Genomic DNA, 25,207 nt, shown 5'->3' with positions numbered 1-25,207 from the left:
TTGGGTGTCCCTCAACTTCACGAGATGATTGGTGGAATTTCGGAGTTGTACACAGGCGTTGTTCAAGTCATCGTTCCTACATGCATAAATGTGTTCATTGAGGCGGGTGTCAAGGTTTCTTGCTGTTTCACCTATATAAATCTTGTCGCAGCCTCCACAGGGTATAGTGTAAACCCCTGCGTTGACTGGTTCGTGGTGCTTAGATTTTGTTCTGGTTAGATCCTTTATCGAAGTGCTGGAAGCAATGGTGACTCTGGTGTTAGCTTGTGAAAGTGCTTCAGAGACATTCAGTGCAACCTGGCTGTTGGGAAGAATTATAACTTTGTTAGGAGTGGTATTGGTGCGTGGAGAATTAATGATCTGAAGAGCTTTTATATCCTTTTACTCATGTGCAAGTTATTTGTTCTAATATATTGTATTACTACTACTACTACTACTACTACAACTTACATCACTACTACTACTACTACTACTACTACTACTACTACTACTACTACTACTACCACTAGTATTGCACCTCACTCTAAGCCTATATATATACCCTCTGTGTCCATGTATTGTTTGTAACGGCTTGACAAATTAGACACATGTGCAACTCTTGGGTATCTTTATTGAGGAAACGTTTCGCCACACAGTGGCTTCATCAGTCCATACATAGGAGAAACTTGAAGAACAGGAGGAGAATGAGGTAATCAGTTCCTCAACCTTGAGTCGATGTGTTCAGTCCATCAATCTTGAATAGAATACGGCATATCAGCGGAGAAGCAGCTTATAAACCGTATGGCAGGAGAGGTGCAGCAGTCATAGGTCGTGTCACATTTGTTCAATGTGGAAGTAGGTTGTGCCCAAGAATTAGGCAAGCGAAGAATTCCTAAGTATTAAGATCCCAAGAAGTTGCAGTGTCTGACAGGTTTGTAGATGAATGGTTCAGAGAACCGACATATTAATAAATTAGACACATGTGCAACTCTTGGGTATCTTTATTGAGGAAACGTTTCGCCACACAGTGGCTTCATCAGTCCATACATAGGAGAAACTTGAATGGACTGAACACATCGACTCAAGGTTGAGGGACTGATTACCTCATTCTCCTCCTGTTCTTCAAGTTTCTCCTATGTATGGACTGATGAAGCCACTGTGGCGAAACGTTTCCTCAATAAAGATACCCAAGAGTTGCACATGTGTCTAATTTATCAACATGTCGGTTCTCTGAACCATTCATCTACAAACGGCTTGACAAAGCTCCTGGAGAGCGAAACGTTGCCACAATAAAAACGTCACATTAGTTGCGCTTGTGTCCTTTTACTTTACTTAGCTTAATAAGATTCATCCAACTAGGTATATTTCTACACCATAGGAAGGTTAGCATAGGCACCACTGTGACCACAAACGAATCTTATTAAGGTAGCTGGCCAAGTGGCTAACGCGACGGTCTGGAGTTTTGAGACTCTGATCGCAGGTTCAAACCCAACCCGTTGTATGTTTTGTTTGCAATCGTGTCATTACGATTTCGTGAGTTCAGTATTCTCCTCCATGTTTGGAGAGCTCTGTGTATTTTCAGCCCAGAGTTCATAGATGAAGAAATAACATATAATCTAAAATATCCCCCCCCCCAAAAAAAAAAAAAAAACTGACAAATCTTTTAAAATTGCCAGAAGTACGTTTTACAATTCAAAAAAGACAACAAAGAAAGCATATTAAACCAAGAATATGTTTGTTCTTCCTTATGATAATTTTCTTGATACACCTTCTCTACTTAAGAATTTCAAAATCAAATTTGTATTTAAAAATTTTGATACAGTAAAAAAAAATAAATCTCATTAAGAATTCCCCCCAAAAATGTTGATGGTTGTGTCTATAAAATTCCTTGTCAAAAATACAACAAAGGTTTATAACAGTCAAACTGGAGTCTAATACTCTGTTTATTCACGTGAGATTTTAAGCATCCAACTGATTTTTCAAAAAGTCGAGAATGTTATATCAAGTAAGTGGCTGAGCGAAATATAATTGTTAATTATTATTATAATCAAAAAGAAGCGCTAAGCCACAAGGGCTATACAGCGCTATATAATTATTAAGCTTTATGAAAACTGGTATTAACTGCAATATGAATATAAGTTCAGGGATGTATATATTAGATTTATTAATAGCGAATAGAATTTGTGAGGATATATATGTGTGTGTGAGTATGCATAATATAGTTGAAGTATTTACCCAGTAAACAGGTACCTTGGTGTTAAATCAGTTGTTCTGGGTCCCAGTAAACAGGTACCTGGGTGTTAAATCAGTTGTTCTGGGTCCCAGTAAACAGGTACCTGGGTGTTAAGTCACCTGTTCTGGGTCCCAGTAAACAGGTACCTGGGTGTTAAGTCAGTTGTTCTGGGTCCCAGTAAACAGGTACCTGGGTGTTAAATCAGTTGTTCTGGGTCCCAGTAAACAGGTACCTGGGTGTTAAGTCACCTGTTCTGGGTCCCAGTAAACAGGTACCTGGGTGTTAAGTCAGTTATTCTGGGTCCCAGTAAACAGGTACCTGGGTGTTAAGTCACCTGTTCTGGGTCCCAGTAAACAGGTACCTGGGTGTTAAGTCACCTGTTCTGGGTCCCAGTAAACAGGTACCTGGGTGTTAAGTCACCTTTTCTGGGTCCCAGTAAACAGGTACCTGGGTGTTAAGTCAGTTATTCTGGGTCCCAGTAAACAGGTACCTGGGTGTTAAGTCACCTGTTCTGGGTCCCAGTAAACAGGTACCTGGGTGTTAAGTCACCTGTTCTGGGTCCCAGTAAACAGGTACCTGGGTGTTAAGTCAGTTATTCTAGGTCCCAGTAAACAGGTACCTGGGTGTTAAGTCAGTTGTTCTGGGTCCCAGTAAACAGGTACCTGGGTGTTAAGTCAGTTATTCTGGGTCCCAGTAAACAGGTACCTGGGTGTTAAGTCAGTTGTTCTGGGTCCCAGTAAACAGATACCTGGGTGTTAAGTCACCTGTTCTGGGTCCCAGTAAACATGTACCTGGGTGTTAAGTCAGTTGTTCTGGGTCCCAGTAAACAGGTACCTGGGTGTTAAGTCACCTGTTCTGGGTCCCAGTAAACAGGTACCTGGGTGTTAAGTCACCTGTTCTGGGTCCTAGTAAACAGGTACCTGGGTGTTAAGTCACCTGTTCTGGGTCCCAGTAAACAGGTACCTGGGTGTTAAGTCACCTGTTTTGGGTCCCAGTAAACAGGTACCTGGGTGTTAAGTCAGTTGTTCTGGGTCCCAGTAAACAGTTACCTGGGTGTTAAGTCACCTGTTATGGGTCCCAGTAAACAGGTACCTGGGTGTTAAGTCAGTTGTTCTGGGTCCCAGTAAACAGGTACCTGGGTGTTCAGTCAGTTGTTCTGGGTCCCAGTAAACAGGTACCTGGGTGTTAAATCAGTTGTTCTGGGTCCCAGTAAACAGGTACCTGGGTGTTAAATCAATTGTTCTGGGTCCCAGTAAACAGGTACCTGGGTGTTAAGTCAGTTGTTCTGGGTCCCAGTAAACAGGTACCTGGGTGTTAAGTCACCTGTTCTGGGTCCCAGTAAACAGGTACCTGGGTGTTAAGTCACCTGTTCTGGGTCCCAGTAAACAGGTACCTGGGTGTTAAGTCACCTGTTCTGGGTCCCAGTAAACAGGTACCTGGGTGTTAAGTCACCTGTTCTGGGTCCCAGTAAACAGGTACCTGGGTGTTAAGTCAGTTGTTCTGGGTTCCAGTAAACAGGTACCTGGGTGTTCAGTCAGTTGTTCTGGGTCCCAGTAAACAGGTACTTGGGTGTTAAATCAGTTGTTCTGGGTCCCAGTAAACAGGTACCTGGGTGTTAAATCAATTGTTCTGGGTCCCAGTAAACAGGTACCTGGGTGTTAAGTCAGTTGTTCTGGGTCCCAGTAAACAGGTACCTGGGTGTTAAATCAGTTGTTCTGGGTCCCAGTAAACAGGTACCTGGGTGTTAAGTCAGTTGTTCTGGGTCCCAGTAAACAGGTACCTGGGTGTTAAGTCACCTGTTCTGGGTCACCACCTTCGTGAGGATGGGAGAGAGGATGCTTGAAGATGGTTCAGAGATGGAAAATAATCTTGTTATCATTTTCAGGATTGGATCTGAACAGAAACAAGTCATACTTCATGACTTTGTTTGGTTACCCGAAGTTAAAACCTACAGAATTTCTTCATTATTACAAATATTATAATTATTATTTTGCTGTCTTTTAAAATCTACTGTTTTTTTCGTGTGATTGAGTAGGTACGAGATGAGGTCCTGGGGGGTCAAGGTGTCCATCATCGAACCTGGAAACTTTATTGCTGGTCAGTATTCTCAGGAATGATAATGATCTTTTGCTTAGTTTATATTGCTCCACTTTCTTTGTTGCTTTCACTTAATTTATTCGCCTTCTTTTCTTCCTCTTATTCTTTGTTCTCATCAACTTCGGCTTTCTTTTCTAATTCCTAGTCTGATTTGCTGTCGTTGCCTTCTTCTCTTCCTCCTCTCTTTCTCCATTCTTTTTCGTACAGAAATGTAACTATTTATACAATACGGAAGCATGAGATTGAGTGTATCAACAGGTCTTGCTTTAAATAGTGCATAATAGCGAAATGGGTAAGTAATGATGTACTAGGCACCTCACTTGTCAATACGACCTTCCCTTCACCACAACTACCACCACTTCGATAAATTAGACTCATGTGCAACACTTGGGTATCTTTATTGTCGGTTCTCTGAATCATTTATCTACGTACCACCACTTCGTTATCACTATCGCTATCCTCATCCCACCTGAAGACATTACTTACCCATCACGTTCATCTCGCCACCATTCCCTCACATCTCAACACCACTATCCTTTACCCCAGGTACATCTATCTTCAGCGAGACGTCCATCAATGATGCTGCCAAGACAATGTGGGAAACCATGAGTGATGATGTGAGATCTGACTACGGCAGAGAACATTTTGAAGCTAGAGTGAACCTCATGAAGAAGTATGCCAAGATTGGGGTGAGTGCTGTATGGCCTACACGGGTTTAAAGCTTTTTTTTTTCTTTAATTAGCAAAATAGAAACCTTAATTTAAGTATAATTTTTAGATGTTTATGCACACTTTTGTTTTCTGTTTCTGGAATGTTAACAATAAATACATTGTTAAAGAAACAGTGGTAACTATTAATGAATATGGTGACATACATCTGCATATTATTTGGTGTTTGTGGGTTTAGCGCTTAATTACTAATATATACTCTAAGGACTGTTACTACAAGAAACAATATTTATAATTGTTAATAGCTCTGAGATAATGACCACTATTGTTTTCATAACGCAAATTTTTCTCAGTTATCTTCCACATTTATAATACTGTATGAAAAATTTGGTACTGAGTGAGCCATGGCAGGGGTGAGGCGCCTGCATAAAAAGAAATCGGCATTGCTTCCATTTGGAAAACTGTCAGGTGTAGATTTCCACCACCGATACTCACTCAGAATTCAACAGTTGATGTTGATGTCTACCAGGGAAGGATGTAAGCTGTGGTTGCTCTGCCTCACAACACACTGCCTCACACTCACGCCACACACACAGACATTTTTGGAACTTGGAAATTCTAAGCATTGTCTTGACTCTGCATGTGTTTTAACTACAGCTTTAACCTATGAAATGTTCCATCCATTTCATATGATGCATCAGTCGTATTAGGGCTCGGACCTTGAGCTCAAAGTCATAGTACTTTGGAGCGGAACCGTTTGAGATGAGTAAAAATATTACCAGGAGGTTTGATGGGAAACAGACGAATTAGCCTACTCATACTACTCTAGTCCATAAGACTCCATCGTCTGGTATACCTTAGCCTACCGCTAAGCGCCAACAAATTTTTACGATCTATGATTATTTTTGTTATTTATTCATTATGTTATGCAAAATAGTTTACACAATTCATTATTGGGTCATATACAACAGCTTAGATTACTGTCTGGTATGGAAACACTTCTCTAGACTTAGGTTGAGGCCTATGAACAGCGTAACCTTTGACCTCCAAGACGCTGGGTAAATTTTAGAGACTTATTTTTGGGGAAAAAAATAGCATTTTCGACTTCGTAAAATATGGTATTTTGTTTTTATTTTGAAATACTCAATTTAATAAAATTGACACACATCTCAAAATTAATACAAAAATACTTATTAAAACACACCATCAGTTATAGTTCGAAGCTGATCAAGAATTCTCTAGTTATTACATGCTAAACAATTTGCTTAATATAACTGGCAAATTTAAAGTTACACAGCGCAGAGTGACAAGCTTCGTTTTAACTATGGTAAAAGTTTGAAGCTGATCAGGAAAGGCATTCTCGAGTAGTTGATCTGATGCCAACGATTCCAAGTTTTATAACTTAGAAAAAATCCAAATTTGCACCTATTTGGGCTAAATTTATGGGTTATCATCCTTATTATTGAACGCATCTTCAACAATATTTTGAAACTAATCAGAAGAAGCATTCGTGAGCAGTTGAGTAAAAAAAAATAATATCACTACTAAATAAAACTGGTCAACCGGAACTAAAGTCACCCAATGGCAGCTTTAACCTTGTGTTCAGGAAACCACACTAGTGGTGAAAATTTGAAACCATCAGATGAGTCGTTCTCTAGTTATGGCATGGACGATTCTATTTTTGTTACTATCTTCCAACATCAACATTTGGTATAATTAGACAAGATAGGCCAGTTAGCTTTAATAGACCGTTTTCTTGCAAGTTCTGGTTCTGAGAGAAGCATCGCCTGTGAGCGAGCAGTAAGTATCCAAGGACCAGTTGCTTAACTCTACTAAACTAACCTTAATACAAGAGTATAAGATATTTCTGGACTCACTATTCATGACTAAGAAAAACAGTATTAACATGAAAGATAGGGTAGAATAAGTTGGGTTAGAAATAGAGACACACGAAGATAGGTTACGTTACAGATTGGAAGACAGATAAACAATGAAAGAGTTTTATTAGGCATGCAAGTTATACATGGACAAAGATGTTGCTTTAAGTTATTCGACTGGAGTGTATATACAAAGACACTGGGGTCTGTAGACAAGAGTCTTGGAATGCAAATGTTGCAGGCTGACTGGATATCCTAAACAAATAATTGCAAATGGTAGGAACTGCCAACTGAAAGTTTAAAATGGTCCACTTTCAAAAGTCATAATGTGGAAACGAAGAACTGTCACCAAAATGGCAAATACAAGAGGGTATAAAATCTGGTACAATCTCTCTTCGGATGTGTGGGTTCGAATCCCACCACCGACACCATTGCTGTATTTACTTTTTGTCGGCATTTGCTCTAGAATATTGAGATTGATAGTACGTTGCAATAAGTAATAGGCCTAAAGGCTAACCTTACATTCATTGTAGTAGAGGTTACACAGCGAATATTTGGCACTAGTCCACGACAGGCCGCAGGCCTGCAAGAGTGAGGAAATGCTATCTTTGTCCTGTCCTTCGTCTGCGCAGAGTGAAACAGCTTTTGCTGCCCTGAGATCTAATCCATAACCGGTCCACTAGATGGTAGCATAGGAACAATGGCGGAAAGGCACAAAATACGAAGCACTGGGCTTACACTGATTCTGTGTGCGCGTACTCTGTGTGCGTGTATACTGGTTGCGTGCATTTTGTGTGAGATTATTTTGTGTGTATTACTTTTTGGTGTGTATTTCGTGTGCGTGTATTACTTGTGCGTTCTTTTTGTGTTCGTCTATTTTGTTTACGTGTGTTTTCTGTGCGTGCATTTTGTGTGCACGTTAATTTTATGAATTCCTTTATGGGCGATTGTGTCTGTGTGTACTCACCTATTTGTGGTTGCAGGGGTCGAGTCCTATCTCCTGGCCCCGCCTCTTCACCGGTTGCTACTAGGCCCTCTCTCTCCCCGCTCCATGAGCTTTATCAAACCTCGTCTTAAAACTGTGTATGGTTCCTGCCTCCACTACGTCATTTTCTAGGCTATTCCACTGCCTTACAACTCTATGACTGAAGAAATACTTCCTACTATCTCTCTGACTCATTTGTGTCTTCAACTTCCAATTGTGGCCTCTTGTTTCTGTGTCCCCTCCCTGGAACATCCTGTCCTTGTCCACCTTGTCTATTCCACGCAGTATTTTATATGTCGTTATCATGTCTCCCCTGACCCTCCTGTCCTCCAGTGTCGTCAGGCCGATTTCCCTTAATCTTTCTTCATAGGACATTCCCCTTAGCTCTGGAACTAACCTTGTCGCAAACCTTTGTACTTTCTCTAGTTTCTTGACGTGCTTTATCAAGTGCGGGTTCCAAACAGGTGCTGCATACTCCAGTATGGGCCTGACATACACGGTGTACAGTGTCTTGAATGATTCCTTACTGAGGTATCGGAATGCTGTTCTCAGGTTTGCCAGGCGCCCATATGCTGCAGCAGTTATCTGATTGATGTGTGCTTCCGGAGACATGCTCGGTGTTATACTCACCCCAAGATCTTTCTCCTTGAGTGAGGTTTACAGTCTTTGGCCACGTAGCCTATACTCTGTCTGTGGTCTTCTGTGCCCTTCCCCTATCTTCATGACTTTGCATTTGGCAGGATTAAATTCGAGAAGCCATTTGCTGGACCAGGTGTCCAGTCTGTCCAGGTCTCTTTGAAGTCCTGCCTGGTCCTCATCAGATTTAATTCTCCTCATTAACTTCACATCATCTGCAAACAGGGACACTTCTGAGTCTAACCCTTCCGTCATGTCGTTCACATATACCAAAAATAGCACTGGTCCTAGGACCGACCCCTGTGGGACCCCGCTCGTCACAGGTGCCCACTGTGATACATCATTACGTACCATGACTCGTTTTTGCCTCCCTGTCAGGTATTCTCTGATCCATTGCAGTGCCCTTCCTGTTATATGCGCCTGATGCTCTAGCTTCTGCACTAATCTCTTGTGAGGAACTGTGTCAAAGGCCTTCTTGCAGTCCAAGAAGATGCAATCAACCCACCCCTCTCTCTCTTGTCTTACTTCTGTTATTTTATCATAAAACTCCAGAAGGTTTGTGACACAGGATTTGCCTTCCGTGAATCCGTGCTGGCTGGCATTTATACTCCTGTTCCGTTCCAGGTGCTCCACCACTCTCCTCCTGATAATCTTCTCCATAATTTTGCATACTATACACGTCAATGACACAGGTCTATAGTTTAGTGCCTCTTTTCTGTCTCCTTTTTTGAAAATGGGAACTACATTTGCCGTCTTCCATACCTCAGGTAGTTGCCCAGTTTCCAGGGATGTGTTGAAGATTGTGGTAAGTGGCACGCACAACATATCTGCTCCCTCTCTAAGGACCCACGGAGAGATGTTGTCCGGTCCCATTGCCTTTGAGGTATCGATGTCCCTTAGCAGTTTCTTCACCTCCTCCTTATCTGTATGTATGTCGTCCAACACTTGTTGGTGTATTCCTTGCTGGTGTCCCCATCTGGTCTGTCCCCCCAGAGTCCTTCCTGTCTCTACTGTATATACTTCCTTAAATCTCGTGTTGAGCTCCTCACATACCTCTTGATCGTTTCTTGTGAGTTCTCCACCTTCTTTCCTCAGCCTTATCACCTGGTCCTTGACTGTTGTCTTCCTCCTAATGTGGCTATACAGCAGTTTCGGGTCAGATTTGACTTTCGATGCTATGTCGTTTTCATACTGTCGCTGGGCCTCCCTCCTTGTCTGCGCATACTCGTTTCTGGCTCTTCTACTAATCTCCTTGTTTTCCTGGGTCCTATGCCTCCTGTACCTTTTCCATTCTCTGTTGCACTTAGTTTTTGCCTCCCTACACCTTCGGGTAAACCAAGGACTCGTTTTGGTCTTCCTATTATTTCTGTTTCCCTTGGGAACAAAACTTTCCTCTGCCTCCTTGCACTTTGTTGCCACATATTCCATCATCTCGTTTACTGATTTTCCTACCATTTCTCTGTCCCACTGAACCTCCTGCAGGAAGTTTCTCATACCTGTGTAGTCCCCCCTTTTATAGTTTGGCCTGTCCCCTTCAGTTCCTGTTACCTTCTCCACTTGTAACTCTACTATATAGTCAAAACTCAGAACCACATGATCGCTAGCTCCAAGGGGCCTCTCGTAAGTGATGTCCTCAATGTCTGAACTGCTCAGGGTGAACACAAGATCCAGTCTTGCTGGCTCATCCTCCCCTCTGTGTGTGTGTGTGTGTGTGTGTGTGTGTGTGTGTATGTGTCAAGTTCTTCGTACGAGTTAAAATTCTTTGTTTTCAAATACTCTGCGTCATGATAATATCTGCCATAAAGTTAAACTGTCCTTCAGCAGATAACTGGCATTCTATCATTTGCTCGTCCTGAAGACAGTAATCAGGAGAGGCAGTAAAACCTTTGAATTTGTTCAACATTAATTAATCAATAAGAGACGGGCAGAAGATGCGTCTACGAAGACAGAACCATCGTCAACCCAACATAATGCAGGCAACAGACAGCTATTAGACCACAATGTCCATAGCTTCCAAACACACGTCAGGCTACAAATAAGTATAAGACGGCGACACCTGGTGATAATTTCAGGGTCCACCTTGTTTGCAGTGCTTGCAACATCACCTGCAATATCCTACATCCGCGAGCATCACATTTGGTAGTTGCATCACGTCCTGGCAGATAAATACGCTGAGTAGCGTTTTACGTGACCTACTTCAAGAGTGGAGTGGTGGCAAGGGCGAAAGTCCTAGGCTTTAGAGTGGTGCTGATTGCCCCAAGGGAAAGGCTGCCGGAGAAAGCCATGGGACTGTCGAGTCATTGTTGACCCAGCAGATCACAGACTTCTTACCTTCAACCTTCCTCACTTAACTGCTTTGGATGAAGGTGAATATCCGAGGTTTCGCTTCATATTAAGATCGAAGAAGATGAGAGACGTTTTACTCTATATTTCAAATCATTCTTTCATGGTTCTAAGCTCTCCGAGCTACCTTGGCGTTGTAAGGAAGACGTACTCTAATGACCGTGGGCGCCATTGAGCGCTTGTTGTGGCCTCTCTTTCACAAGAGATGAAGAGCACGTACTCGGCTCCACCCAACAATATGTTGCCCCTCATAGCTACCCTGCACTGGATTGTTAAGCATCTGTTTTCGTAGACCCAGTTAGTTATTACTGTGCGTTACTGTATAAGGCTAGTCGAAGATCAGGTAGGGTGATACCGAATGTGGAACAGATACTTATACACAGTTTAAGACATTTATTGAGGAAACTTTTGCTAAAGTGGAGAAAAATTTATTGAATAGTGCGTCAGGGTCTTTATCAACATGTATATGGCTACATTTGGTTATTACATGAGTAGTTTGATAGGCGACGAAGCCTTCCAGTCATCATCTTGAGACTCACTTGGGGCTGTATCTTGTGATTTCATTATGATTCAGTAGACTGTTCTTTCCAGTTTGCTTTCGTAAATTCCTGAGCCAATTCAAGTTTACATGGCCACCACCACGCAGGTTCACAAGAAAGGTTCCTCATAGTTACACACCTGGAGATATTAAATGGCCAGTACATGATGGAAGTGAATATTAATTATATCCATCGTGTTGTTACTGTAAGCCGTGGGCGAGAGATATTCACTGTTTCACGTACCACGCACTGAGGTTTCTTGTGCTCTCTTTGCCGCTCTATGTCAGTGCCGGTGTGGGGTGTTCGTGAGACCAAGAGTGTTTTTTGAGGAAGAGACTTCGGTGTTGGAGAGCCACGAGGTTATAAAGGTTGAGATATTTAGGAAAATGTAGCTGAACTTCTTTCACACACCCGTTATCTTGTTGATTTTTGACCTTATCACCCTAAAGGTGGTTGTAAATCTGGCTTGTTTTGGCTCTCGGTTGAACCTGTGTCCCCACTGATAGTTTTTTTTTATTGTCAGACGTACATGTATGTAAGCTACAATCTTTACAGAGAACATCCGATGACTGTGCTGTTTATCTTGGTTCTGTAATATCGTCATCTGTGTCATGGAGATGCTGCATCATCCTCTGACTGAAACTGTTGAACGATTGAGAGGACGGATATTAACTATTAAGGCACTGAAGAGCTATAAGTTTTAACGAGGCCATGAGCCTTGCAAAATGACTCTCCATGCAGAGCCATGAATGAATCTCTACTGACTCACAAAGTTGCCTGTAGATCTTCAGTTTATCCTTCAGCCTCCTTATCCTAAGCCTCCTACGCATTATATTCTTAATGTCTTCTTACCTATTCTCATGCTGATTCTTCCCTTAGAGGTGTTCTAATGTAGGTCGGAAGCTCTTGCTTCAAAGAACTGGACTAATTGTTTCCTTCCTTGGACTGATGTTGAATGCATCACATTCCTCAGGCGGTATATAAACCCTACGGGCTTAGTGCTTTCCCCTGATTAAAAAAATATCATCCGGATTCTTCTCTCTGGCTCTGATTGATTCACCCGTCTACCTCCTTTTCTCTTCTCACACTCGTCAAAGAGTAACTCTTCATGTGGCATCCTTGCGGGGACCTTCGCATTTCAGAGTGCAACCTTAAAGGTCTTGGGTCTCTGGAAGCCGAGTGAGTGCTGTCTCCTGTCGTAATTTCTGCCCCATTTACAGTTATTGCCATCTAGTCTGCTTCTTCGGGAGCTCTGACCTCTGACAGAGCTCCACTTTCGGCGGGGAAAGTGCCTTTCCTGGCCGCTCCCACCCATGACATATGAGCGGAGCATCAGGTCTTAGAAGTAACCATTAAATTTTGGCCCAGAATTCTAAAGCTTCTAAACTTGCCAAGGCTCAAAGTGCCCTCAGGCGTTAACCCCTTTGTGAAATGCTAAAAGTATACAAAAACGGAAGATGTCTTCCTCTAATATAGAGGCATCACTGTGTAGGGTCAGTTCAGAGTACACTTTATAGAAACAGTAAGAAAAACAAGCTTTGAAAAAATGATGCGTGCAACAGTAAATAAAACTTGGGCTTTTATATACAAATATTGAAAATAGAAGTACGGAAATGACATTTAAATTGCCAGCTTATTTTATTTAAAATTTTTATGTTGGAATTAGATTTAGAAGTTTTTGAAGTATCAAATATGGTGTTTCATATTTCTGGCCTTTTATCTGAAGAGTTTCTGTATAGGTAAGATATTAGTATATTACTTTATCGGAGAGAATAAAAGTCAAAATACTGTGATTGAAACAATTCATTACCAACCTGCAGTTAATGAAGAATACTTGAACATTAAAGTGGTATAAAATACCGACAGGTTGTTAGGTAAGACACATATGCAACAGTTAGGTATCTTTATTTCGAAACTATTGTTTCAGACTTTGGAACAATGCTCGTCTCCAGACTGAGGGACTGACCACCTCAAAACTTTAAGGGTGATGGACTGATTACATCGTCTTCAAGTCTCTTCTGCTTCTATTAACTTTTCTGTACTCGACTGAAGAAGCCTACTGTGTAGGCGAAACGTTTCGAAATAAAGATACCTAACTGTTGCATATGTGTCTTACCTAACAAGAATACTTGAGGCGACGCCTCGGCCAGTCCTGAACCATTACTAAGTTGTGACTTTGTAATGGTACAAGCTTCGACTTTATGATGATACTAATGCAACGTCACAGTGGTATATGTCGCAACTTTAGATTGGTATAAGACGGACTGAAAAGTCACGGAATTTTTCCTCTCCACATTATGGGTTAGTTGTTGTTATTTCTTGTTTTTATAAGTCTGTTTTGATGCATCTCTTCCAGCGGAATAAGTCAGTTCTGTGCTTTCTGAAAGTGAAGATGCTGATGGTTAATGATAACTTGGAAGTCTAAGTTGGGTTTTGACAGTAATTGCTCAGTTTTTTCACTATAAGGCGTCATAGATAACAGTGTTATCAGGTAGGATACTCTGCATTGTGGTAGGTCTTTTCTCACTTCCTGTCCACAAATACTTCCTGGTGGGGTGGGTTATATGACTCCTCTCAGTGAGGATAAGAAAATATTGTATCACATGACTCTATAACCCGGGTATACCATTAGTACCCAGAACGTGCTGTACTTTAGTACAATGCAGACTTCCACAGTAGAATATTAATGGAGATGCGACTTGTTGAAATTAAAGGAATCCCTCGTAAATCACGGTACACGGTGAAATCTGCTCTGTCCACGAGGCCATGGACGGGTTATGGCACTATACTCTTGTCTGTGAGTGTACTGTAGCGTGCCCTGACACTATACTCCCGTCTGTGAGTGTACTATAGCGTGCCCTGACACTACACTCCCGTCTGTGAGTGTACTATAGCGTGCCCTGACACTATACTCCCGTCTGTGAGTGTACTATAGCGTGCCCTGACATTATACTCCCGTCTGTGAGTGTACTGAAACGTGCCATGACACTATACTCCCGTCTGTGAGTGTACTGTAGCGTGCCATGACACTATACTCCCGTCTGTGAGTGTACTATAGCGTGCCCTGACACTACACTCCCGTCTGTGAGTGTACTATAGCGTACCCTGACACTATACTCCCGTCTGTGAGTGTACTATAGCTTGCCCTGACATTATACTCCCGTCTGTGAATGTACTGAAACGTGTCATGACACTATACACCCATCTGTGAGTGTACTGTAGCGTGCCATGACACTATACTCCCGTCTGTGAGTGTACTGAAGCGTGCCATGACACTATACTCCCGTCTGTGAGTGTGCTGTAGCGTGCCATGACACTATACTCCCGTCTGTGAGTGTACTGAAGCGTGCCATGACACTATACTTCCGTCTGTGAGTGCGCTGTAGCATGCCATGACACTATACTCCCGTCTGTGAGTGTGCTGTAGCGTGCCATGACATTATACTCCCGTCTGTGAGTGTACTGTAGCGTGCCATGACACTATACTCCCGTCTGTGAGTGTACTGTAGCGTGCCATGACACTATACTCCCGTCTGTGAGTGTACTGAAGCGTGCCATGACACTATACTCCCGTCTGTGAGTGTGCTGTAGCGTGCCATGACACTATACTCCCGTCTGTGAGTGTACTGAAGCGTGCCATGACACTATACTTCCGTCTGTGATTGCGCTGTAGCATGCCATGACACTATACTCCCGTCTGTGAGTGTGCTGTAGCGTGCCATGACACTATACTCCCGTCTGTGAGTGTGCTGTAGCGTGCCATAACACTATACTCCCGTCTGTGAGTACAGATTGCAATGGCACAATGTACTCTATATGCCCGTCTGTAAGTGCCATGACACTATACTTCCGTCTGTGAATGTAGTGCCATGACACTACACTTCCGTCTGAGTATATAGTGCCATGAGGATCAAATATATTACGTTATCTATTTCCTTCATGTCTTATTCATTACCACCATGAGTTATTTACCTCTCACTCTGATACACCTGCCTTAATTCCCTTACTCTCTTCCTGTTAAAACCCAGCGACGTTTTTTGTTTTAGCAATGATTATTAAGAGCCGAATTTGACAGACACCGAGGCCGCGATTAGCACACAGAGTATAGAGCCTCCACCTTCCTAGTGCTAAGTGACCCACACTGTGATGGAACATCCAGCTTGCCTGTACCTATAACTTCAACATCAGTCCCCAACATTTAACATCTGTGCTACATCCATCAACATTTGAACATCTTCATACCCAAATAACATAGCTGTTATATGGTAGTCACGCTGCTGGTTTTGTTGTTGTTAATGCCGCTAATGTTTTTGTTAATGCTAATGTTCTTACTGTTGATGTAGCTGAAGCTCTTGTTGATGCAACTGATGTTATTGTTGATGTTGCTATTATTTTTTGCCGTTGCTGTTATTGTTGATGCTTATGCTGTTGTTGTTGATGCTATTATTGTTGATGATTCTGCTCCTGTTCTTGTTGATAATGTTACTGTTCTTGCTGATGCTTCTGCTGCTGTTCTTGTTGATGTTTCTGCTGCTGTTCTTATTGATGCTTCTGCTGATGTCCTTGTTGATGTTACTGTTCGTGTTGCTGCTGCTGTTGTTCTTAATGATGATTCTGATGCTGTTCTTATTGATGCTTCTGCTGCTGTTCAGAACAGCCTGTTCTTGTTGATGATGTTGCTGTCCTTGTTGACGTTGCTGCTGTTTTTGCTGTCCTTGTTGATGTTGCTGATGTTATTGTTGATGCTGCTGCTGTCCTTGTTGATGTTGCTGTTGTTTTTGCTGATGCTGCTCCTCTTCTTATTGATGATGTTGATGACAAAAACAGAAATATTGTTACATATCAAAGTCGTACATAAAACTTATTTATGACTTATTGATGCTGTCTTTGTTGCTTCTCTTCTTATTGATGCTGTCTTTGTTGCTTCTCTTCTTATTGATGCTGTCTTTGTTGATTCTCTTCTTATTGATGCTGTCTTTGTTGATTCTCTTCTTATTGATGCTGTCTTTGTTGATTCTCTTCGTATTGATGCTGTCTTTGTTGATTCTCTTCTTGTTGATGCTGTCTTTGTTGCTTCTCTTCTTATTGATGCTGTCTTTGTTGATTCTCTTCTTATTGATGCTGTCTTTGTTGATTCTCTTCTTATTGATGCTGTCTTTGTTGATTCTCTTCGTATTGATGCTGTCTTTGTTGATTCTCTTCTTGTTGATGCTGTCTTTGTTGATTCTCTTCTTATTGATGCTGTCTTTGTTGATTCTCTTCTTATTGATGCTGTCTTTGTTGATTCTCTTCTTATTGATGCTGTCTTTGTTGATTCTCTTCTTATTGATGCTGTCTTTGTTGATTCTCTTCTTATTGATGCTGTCTTTGTTGATTCTCTTCTTATTGATGCTGTCTTTGTTGATTCTCTCCTTATTGATGTTGTCTTTGTTGCTTCTCTTCTTATTGATGCTGTCCTTGCTGATTCTCTTCTTATTGATGCTGTCCTTGTTGATTCTCTTCTTACTGATGTTTTTGTTGATGATTTTTCCCCTGTTGATGTTCATATATATTCTGTTGTTATTAATGCTGTTATTGTTGATGTAGTTCCTTGTCGGTTTAACTGCGTCTTTGTAGATGAATGGTTCAGAGAACCGACACGTTGATAAATTAGATACATGTGCAACTCTTGGGTATCTTTACTGAGGAAACGTTTCGCCACACAGTGGCTTCATCATTCCATACAAAGGAGAATCTTGAAGAACAGGAGGAGAATGAGGTAATCAGTCCCTCAACCTTGAGTCGATCTGGTCAGTCCATCAATGTCATGTGATGACCCGCCGTTAGTCATCTGACTGATGCCTTCCACTGGCTTGCCCCTCCACCCCATTACAAAAATTACGATTACATTTCTATAAATTTAACCATAACATTCCTGTGACTTTGTACACTTTCTTCCCTGCAGTACACCGACCTCTCCCCCGTGATCAACGCTTACACCGAGGCTCTCGTACAGAGGTTCCCACAGGCTCGTTACCACCCCATGGATCTCTACTTCCGTCTGCGTGTGTTCATCGCTACACACCTGCCAGAATTTTTCTACGAGAAGATCTACGTCGGTAACTGAAGATCTACGTCGGTAACTGAAGATCTACGTCGGTAACTGAAGATCTACGTCGGTAACTGAAGATCTACGTCGATAACTGAGGGTCCTGACAAATGTGTTTCGAATGCTGACTGATTTATATCTATAAAGACTAGAGATAAACAATTTCTGAGTCGCAGTCGCTTTGTTATTCAAATTACTTGAAATTAAGCGTAGATAAGGAAATTTTCAATTTGTTGACTAGCAAATAAAAGTTATTTCTAAATACCTAGATAACGAAAATTTTGTCTCATAACTGTTTAATAAAAAATAAGTCCGATTTTTTTTTTCAGAAAATTATCAAACCCCTGTGTTTAGAAAGTTCAGGAATCAGGGCTACCATCTTCAAGTTCATGAATCAGGGCTATCATCTTCAAGTTCATGAATCAGGGCTACCATCTTCAAGTTCATGAATCAGGCCTACCATCTTAAAGCTCACGAATCAGGGCTATCATCTTCAAGTTCATGAATCAGGGCTATCATCTTCAAGTTCATGAATCAGGGCTATCATCTTCAAGTTCATGAATCAGGGCTACCATCTTCAAGTTCATGAATCAGGCCTACCATCTTAAAGCTCACGAATCAGGGCTATCATCTTCAAGTTCATGAATCAGGGCTACCATCTTAAAGTTCATGAATCAGGGCTATCATCTTAAATTCATGAATCAGGGCTATCATCTTAAAGTTCATGAATCAGGGCTATCATCTTAAATTCATGAATCAGGGCTACCATCTTAAATTTCATGAATCAGGGCTACCATCTTAAAGTTCATGAATCAGGGCTACCATCTTAAAGTTCATGAATCATGGCTATCATCTTCAAGTTCATGAATCAGGGCTACCATCTTCAAGTTCATGAATCAGGGCTATCATCTTCAAGTTCATGAATCAGGGCTATCATCTTCAAGTTCATGAATCAGGGCTATCATCTTCAAGTTCATGAATCAGGGCTACCATCTTCAAGTTCATGAATCAGGGCTACCATCTTAAATTTCATGAATCAGGGCTACCATCTTCAAGTTCATGAATCAGGGCTATCATCTTAAAGTTCATGAATCAGGGCTACCATCTTCAAGTTCATGAATCAGGGCTACCATCTTAAAGTTCATGAATCAGGGCTACGATCTTCAAGTTCATGAATCAGGGCTATCATCTTAAATTTCATGAATCAGGGCTATCATCTTAAATTTCATGAATCAGGGCTACCATCTTAAATTTCATGAATCAGGGCTATCATCTTCAAGTTCATGAATCAGGGCTATCATCTTCAAGTTCATGAATCAGGGCTATCATCTTCAAGTTCATGAATCAGGGCTACCATCTTCAAGTTCATGAATCAGGGCTATCATCTTAAAGTTCATGAATCAGGGCTACCATCTTCAAGTTCATGAATCAGGGCTATCATCTTCAAGTTCATGAATCAGGGCTACCATCTTCAAGTTCATGAATCAGGGCTACCATCTTCAAGTTCATGAATCAGGGCTATCATCTTCAAGTTCATGAATCAGGGCTATCATCTTCAAGTTCATGAATCAAGGCTACCATCTTCAAGTTCATGAATCTGGGCTACCATCTTCAAGTTCATGAATCAGGGCTACCATCTTCAAGTTCATGAATCAGGGCTACCATCTTCAAGTTCATGAATCAGGGCTACCATCTTCAAGTTCATGAATCAGGGCTACCATCATCTGGAGGCCATAACTGTCTTGTGGTGGTGAACAACGCTGAGTACACCTCAAGACTTTTATACGTGGAATATGTATAATATTATATTATACATATATGTATAATATAATATTAATACATATAATATTATACATATTATATGTATATTGTACATATGAAATGTATAATATTCATAAGTTTATCTGACGACCTCAGAATTAGTAGTGATTAACGCGGGGTCAGTTGAGCTACCAGTGGCTAACACAGGGTCAGTTGAGCTACCAGTGGCTAACACAGGGTCAGTTGAGCTACCAGTGGCTAACACAGGGTCAGTTGAGCTACCAGTGGCTAACACAGGGTCAGTTGAGCTACCAGTGGCTAACACAGGGTCAGTTGAGCTACCAGTGGCTAACACAGGGTCAGTTGAGCTACCAGTGGCTAACACAGGGTCAGTTGAGCTACCAGTAGCTAACACAGGGTTAGTTGAGCTACCAGTGGCTAACACAGGGTCAGTTGAGCTACCAGTGGCTAACACAGGGTCAGTTGAGGTACCAGTGGTTAACACAGGGTCAGTTGAGCTACCAGTGGCTAACACAGGGTCAGTTGAGCTACCAGTGGTTAACACAGGGTCAGTTGAGCTACCAGTGGCTAACACAGGGTCAGTTGAGCTACCAGTGGTTAACACAGGGTCAGCTCAGCTACCATTGGTTAACACAGGGTCAGTTGAGGTACCAGTGGTTAACACAGGGTCAGTTGAGCTACCAGTGGTTAACACAGGGTCAGTTCAGCTACCAGTGGTTAACACAGGGTCAGTTGAGCTACCAGTGGTTAACACAGGGTCAGTTGAGCTACCAGTGGTTAACACAGGGTCAGTTGAGCTACCAGTGGTTAACACAGGGTCAATTGAGCTACCAGTGGTTAACACAGGGTCAGTTGAGCTACCAGTGGTTAACACAGGGTCAGTTGAGCTACCAGTGGTTAACACACAGTCAATTGAGCTACCAGTGGTTAACACAGGGTTAGTTGAGCTACCAGTGGTTAACACAGCGTTAGTTGAGCTACCAGTGGTTAACACAGGGTCAGTTGACCTACCAGTGGTTAACACAGAATCAATTGAGCTACTAGTGGTTAACACAGGGTTAGTTGAGCTACCAGTGGTTAACACAGCGTTAGTTGAGCTACCAGTGGTTAACACAGGGTCAGTTGACCTACCAGTGGTTAACACAGAATCAGTTGAGCTACTAGTGGTTAACACAGGGTCAGTTGAGCTACCAGTGGTTAACACAGGGTCAGCTCAGCTACCAGTGGTTAACACAGGGTCAGTTGAGCTACCAGAGGCTAACACAGGGTCAGTTGAGCTACCAGTGGTTAACACAGGGTCAGTTGAGCTACCAGTGGTTAACACAGGGTCAGTTGAGCTACCAGTGGTTAACACAGGGTCAGTTGAGCTACCAGTGGTTAACACAGTGCCAGTTGAGCTACCAGTGGTTAACACAGGGTCAGTTGAGCTACCAGTGGTTAACACAGGGCCAGTTGAGCTACCAGTGGTTAACACAGGGTCAGTTGAGCTACCAGTGGTTAACACAGGGTCAGTTGAGCTACCAGTGGTTAACACAGGGTCAGTTGAGCTACCAGTGGTTAACACAGGGTCAGTTGAGCTACCAGTGGTTAACACAGGGTCAGTTGAGCTACCAGTGGTTAACATAGGGTCAGTTGAGCTACCAGTGGTTAACACAGGGCCAGTTGAGCTATCAGTGGTTAACTTAGGGTCAGTTGAGCTACCAATGGTTAACACAGGGTCAGTTGAGCTACCAATGGTTAACACAGGGTCAGTTGAGCTACTAGTGGTTAACACAGGGTCAGTTGAGCTACCAGTGGTTAACACAGGGTCAGTTGAGCTAACAGTGGTTAACACAGAGTCAGTTGACCTACCAGTGGTTAACACAGGGTCAGTTGAGCTACCAGTGGTTAACACAGGGTCAGTTGAGCTACTAGTGGTTAACACAGGGTCAGTTGAGCTACCAGTGATTAACACAGGGTCAGCTCAGCTACCAGTGGTTAACACAGGGTCAGTTGAGCTACTAGTGGTTAACACAGGGTCAGTTGAGCTACCAGTGGTTAACACAGGGTCAGCTCAGCTACCAGTGGTTAACACAGGGTCAGTTGAGCTACCAGTGGTTAACACAGGGTCAGTTGAGCTACCAGTGGATAACACAGGGTCAGTTGAGCTACCAACGGTTAACACAGGGTCAGTTGAGCTACCAGTAGTTAACACAGAGTCAGTTGAGCTACCAGTAGTTAACACAAGAGTCAATTGAGCTACCAGCAGTTAACACAGAGTCAGTTGAGCTACCAGCAGTTAACACAGAGTCAGTTGAGCTACCAGTAATTAACACAGGGTTACCTCAGCTACCAGTGTTTAACACAAGGTCAGTTGAATTAATGATAAGAATACCTGAGAATTAGAGGTAAGAGTAGCCGTTGACTGGTACAACACTTAGAGTGGAGTAGGATGACTGGTACAACCCAAAGAGTGGTGGTGTAGGGTGACTGGTACAATCCTGAGAGTGGTGATGTAGATTAATTGGTATAACCCCAAGAATGGTGATGAAGGATGACTGGAACAACCCTAAAAGTGATGTAGGATGACTGGTACAACAAGGTGCTGGATGCAAACCAAAAATTATTCTTTACAACGAGTTTAAACTTACATTCCTTAGTGAGAGATTGAGCAGGCAAGCAAGCCATGCGGTGTTTACTAAGTTTCGCAGGTGGAGGATGCTGAGGTCAACAACAAGAACAAAGCTCCCCGTCAACTCTGAGAGTAGCAGGTGGAGGATGCTGAGGTCAACAACAAGAACAAAGTTCCCCCGTCAACTCTGAGAGTAGCAGGTGGATGATGCTGAGGTCAACAACAAGAACAAAGTTCCCCCGTCAACTCTGAGAGTAGCAGGTGGATGATGCTGAGGTCAACAACAAGAACAAAGTTCCCCGTCAACTCTGAGAGTAGCAGGTGGATGATGCTGAGGTCAACAACAAGAACAAAGCTCCCCCGTCAACTCTGAGAGTAGCAGGTGGATGATGCTGAGGTCAACAACAAGAACAAAGTTCCCCCGTCAACTCTGAGAGTAGCAGGTGGATGATGCTGAGGTCAACAACAAGAACAAAGTTACCCTATCAACTCTGAGAGTAGCAGGTGGATGATGCTGAGGTCAACAACAAGAACAAAGTTCCCCGTCAACTCTGAGAGTAGCAGGTGGATGATGCTGAGGTCAACAACAAGAACAAAGTTCCCCTGTCAACTCTGAGAGTAGCAGGAGGATGATGCTGAGGTCAACAACAAGAACAAAGCTCCCCCGTCAACTCTGAGGGTATCAGGAGGATGATGCTGAGGTCAACAACAAGAACAAAGCTCCCCGTCAACTCTGAGAGTAGCAGGTGGATGATGCTGAGGTCAACAACAAGAACAAAGCTCCCCCGTCAACTCTGAGAGTAGCAGGTGGATGATGCTGAGGTCAACAACAAGAACAAAGCTCCCCCGTCAACTCTGAGAGTAGCAGGAGGATGATGTTGAGGTCAACAACAAGAACAAAGCTCCCCCGTCAACTCTGAGAGTATCAGGAGGATGATGCTGAGGTCAACAACAAGAACAAAGCTCCCCCGTCAACTCTGAGAGTAGCAGGTAGATGATGCTGAGGTCAACAACAAGAACAAAGTTCCCCCGTCAGCTCTGAGAGTAGCAGGAGGATGATGCTGAGGTCAACAACAAGAACAAAGCTCCCCCGTCAACTCTGAGAGTAGCAGGTAGATGATGCTGAGGTCAACAACAAGAACAAAGTTCCCCCGTCAGCTCTGAGAGTATCAGGAGGATGATGTTGAGATCAACAACAACGAACAAGGTAGAATTACCGACAAAATGACATGTAAATGGACACAAATGCAACTAATGTGCCATTTTATTGTGGCAACGTTTCGCCACGATAAAATGTCACACCAGCTGCTCCTGTGTCCATTTAACAACGAGCAAAGCGCTGCCGTTAGCTCTGAGAGCAGCAAATAACGGAAAATAAAACAGCCAGCGACGTCCCATGGAGAAATGTGATTACAATAGTTTAAACATTTTACAATGAATTGTTTCAAAAGTCTTCAAAAATTAGAGTACGAGATACTGTCCGGAAACTTATGTAGTAAAAACGTTTTTAATAACGGACGTGAGTGTGAAAATATTTGTATGGAGAATAATAAACCTCAGTGTATATACACAAAGTAGTTTATATCTTAGTGTATATAAACTGTATATCTTAGTGTATGTGCACAGTGTATATCTTAGTGTATATACACAGTGTGTATCTTAGTGTATATACACAGTGTCTATACACAGTGTATATCTCAGTGTGTATACACAGTGTATATCTCAGTGTATATACACAGTGTCTATACACAGTGTATATCTCAGTGTGTATACACAGTGTATATCTCAGCGTATATACACAATGTCTATCTCAGTGTATATACACAGTGTATATCTCAGTGTATATACACAGTGTATATCTCAGTGTATATACACTGTATATCTCAGTGTATATACACAGTGTATATCTCAGTGTATTTACACAGTGTATATTTCAATGTATTTACACAGTGCATATATCAGTGTATATACGCAAAGTAGTTTATATCTTAGTGTATATACATAAAGTAGTGTATATCTCCCATCGTATGCACCTTTATATTTTACACTAATCCCATTTTGAAAATTATTAATTAGCATCGTGCAACAGATACCTTTAAATCAGATAAATCAACAGTAATACTATCGAAAATCCCAACAGGAAGACTGCTGACCACACGTTGCTAGTATCAGGTCGACCGCGACACTCCATCAATCTCTCCAAGGCAGTAAATATCTGAATGTCAAATAAGCTGACATTATGCAGTATTTTCCATGTGGGTTATTATTTTCTTCACCACATCCTCTTGCTTTCCTGCCTGCATTGTTTCCCCAGCCATGAGACAGCAATAAGGAATGTGCCTCACAAACTATCAAGAAGACAATCTTCAGTTTCGTCAGGTTCTAAGTCAGGCGTTACGGCTTCAGATGTGTTATACTGTAAATAAAGAACAAAAAGGCACAATACCGTGACTGGAACAATACACAAACAACCAGTACATAAAAGAAAGAAGCTTATGACAACGCCTCGGTTCGACTCGGACCATTTACAAGTCACACTGTGACTTGTAAATGGTCCAAGTTGGACCGAGGCGACGTCATAAGCTTCTTTCTCCTATGCGTGGGTTGTTTTGTGCATTATACTGTGCACCTTCTAGGTATATGTTACACAGCTTCAGATGTGGGTCACACACCTTAGATGTCGTGGTTTGTATCTTCCTGAGATTAAATCCCGTCCTTTGATTTCGCTCACAGTGGTCAAGCAGATTAACGCCTTCACGTGTAGATTAAGGACTTAGGTGTAAATTAAAGGACTCAAGTGTAGGTTAACGGCTTCGAGAGTAGAATAACTGCATTAAGTGTAGATTAACGGCTTTAGGTGTAGATTAACGGCTTTAGGTGTAGATTAACGGCTTTAGGTGTAGATTAACGGCTTTAGGTGTAGATTAACGGCTTTAGGTGTAGATTAACGGCTTCATGTGTGGATTTCCAAGGTTTTACAATAGCCTTATAAAGTTACTCTCCCCTTATAACGTACTTGTTATTCTTAGATATTTAATTCACAGTTTTTATACTCAATATCTTCTGATTTAAATATGTTTACATTGTTTTGGGAAAGGCTCAACTTTGTTTTCTTTCTTCTGTTTGATTCTATATTGGTTACACGTGCTGTCCTTGTTCGCCAAGCAGTAAGTGCCTGGGTGTCAGTCGACTGGATGGGTCGCATCCTGGGGGAAAAGATTGAAGGACCCCAATGGATATAAGACAGACAGTCCTCGATGTCTCACTGACTTTCTTGGGTTATCTTAGGTATCTAACCCTAAACCGGGTTAAAAATCCCCACATTATTATTTTTATAATCAAGGGGAAGCGCTAAACCCGGAGGATTAT

At 42.1% G+C, this 25,207-nt stretch overlaps 1 protein-coding gene across 2 annotated transcripts in view; it reads left to right on the top strand.

Moving 5' to 3' along the window:
* LOC128689022 (D-beta-hydroxybutyrate dehydrogenase, mitochondrial-like) overlaps positions 1–17,761 on the top strand; it is a 199,000-nt gene extending 181,239 nt beyond the window's left edge. For both annotated transcript variants that reach the window (XM_070087387.1, XM_070087386.1), the window contains 3 exons: positions 4,248–4,309; positions 4,856–4,998; positions 17,302–17,761. In XM_070087387.1, the coding sequence (XP_069943488.1) occupies positions 4,248–4,309; positions 4,856–4,998; positions 17,302–17,463 (367 nt within the window). In that variant the 3' untranslated portion in view covers positions 17,464–17,761. The remainder of the gene's footprint in view (positions 1–4,247; positions 4,310–4,855; positions 4,999–17,301) is intronic.
* The last annotated feature ends 7,446 nt before the right edge of the window (positions 17,762–25,207 follow it).

This window comes from Cherax quadricarinatus, chromosome 21, assembly GCF_038502225.1.
Source record: "Cherax quadricarinatus isolate ZL_2023a chromosome 21, ASM3850222v1, whole genome shotgun sequence".
NCBI classification, from domain to species: Eukaryota; Metazoa; Arthropoda; class Malacostraca; order Decapoda; family Parastacidae; genus Cherax; species Cherax quadricarinatus.
The sequence above is the reverse complement of the archived record's forward strand: the minus strand, read 5'-3'. Positions and strand labels throughout refer to the sequence as shown.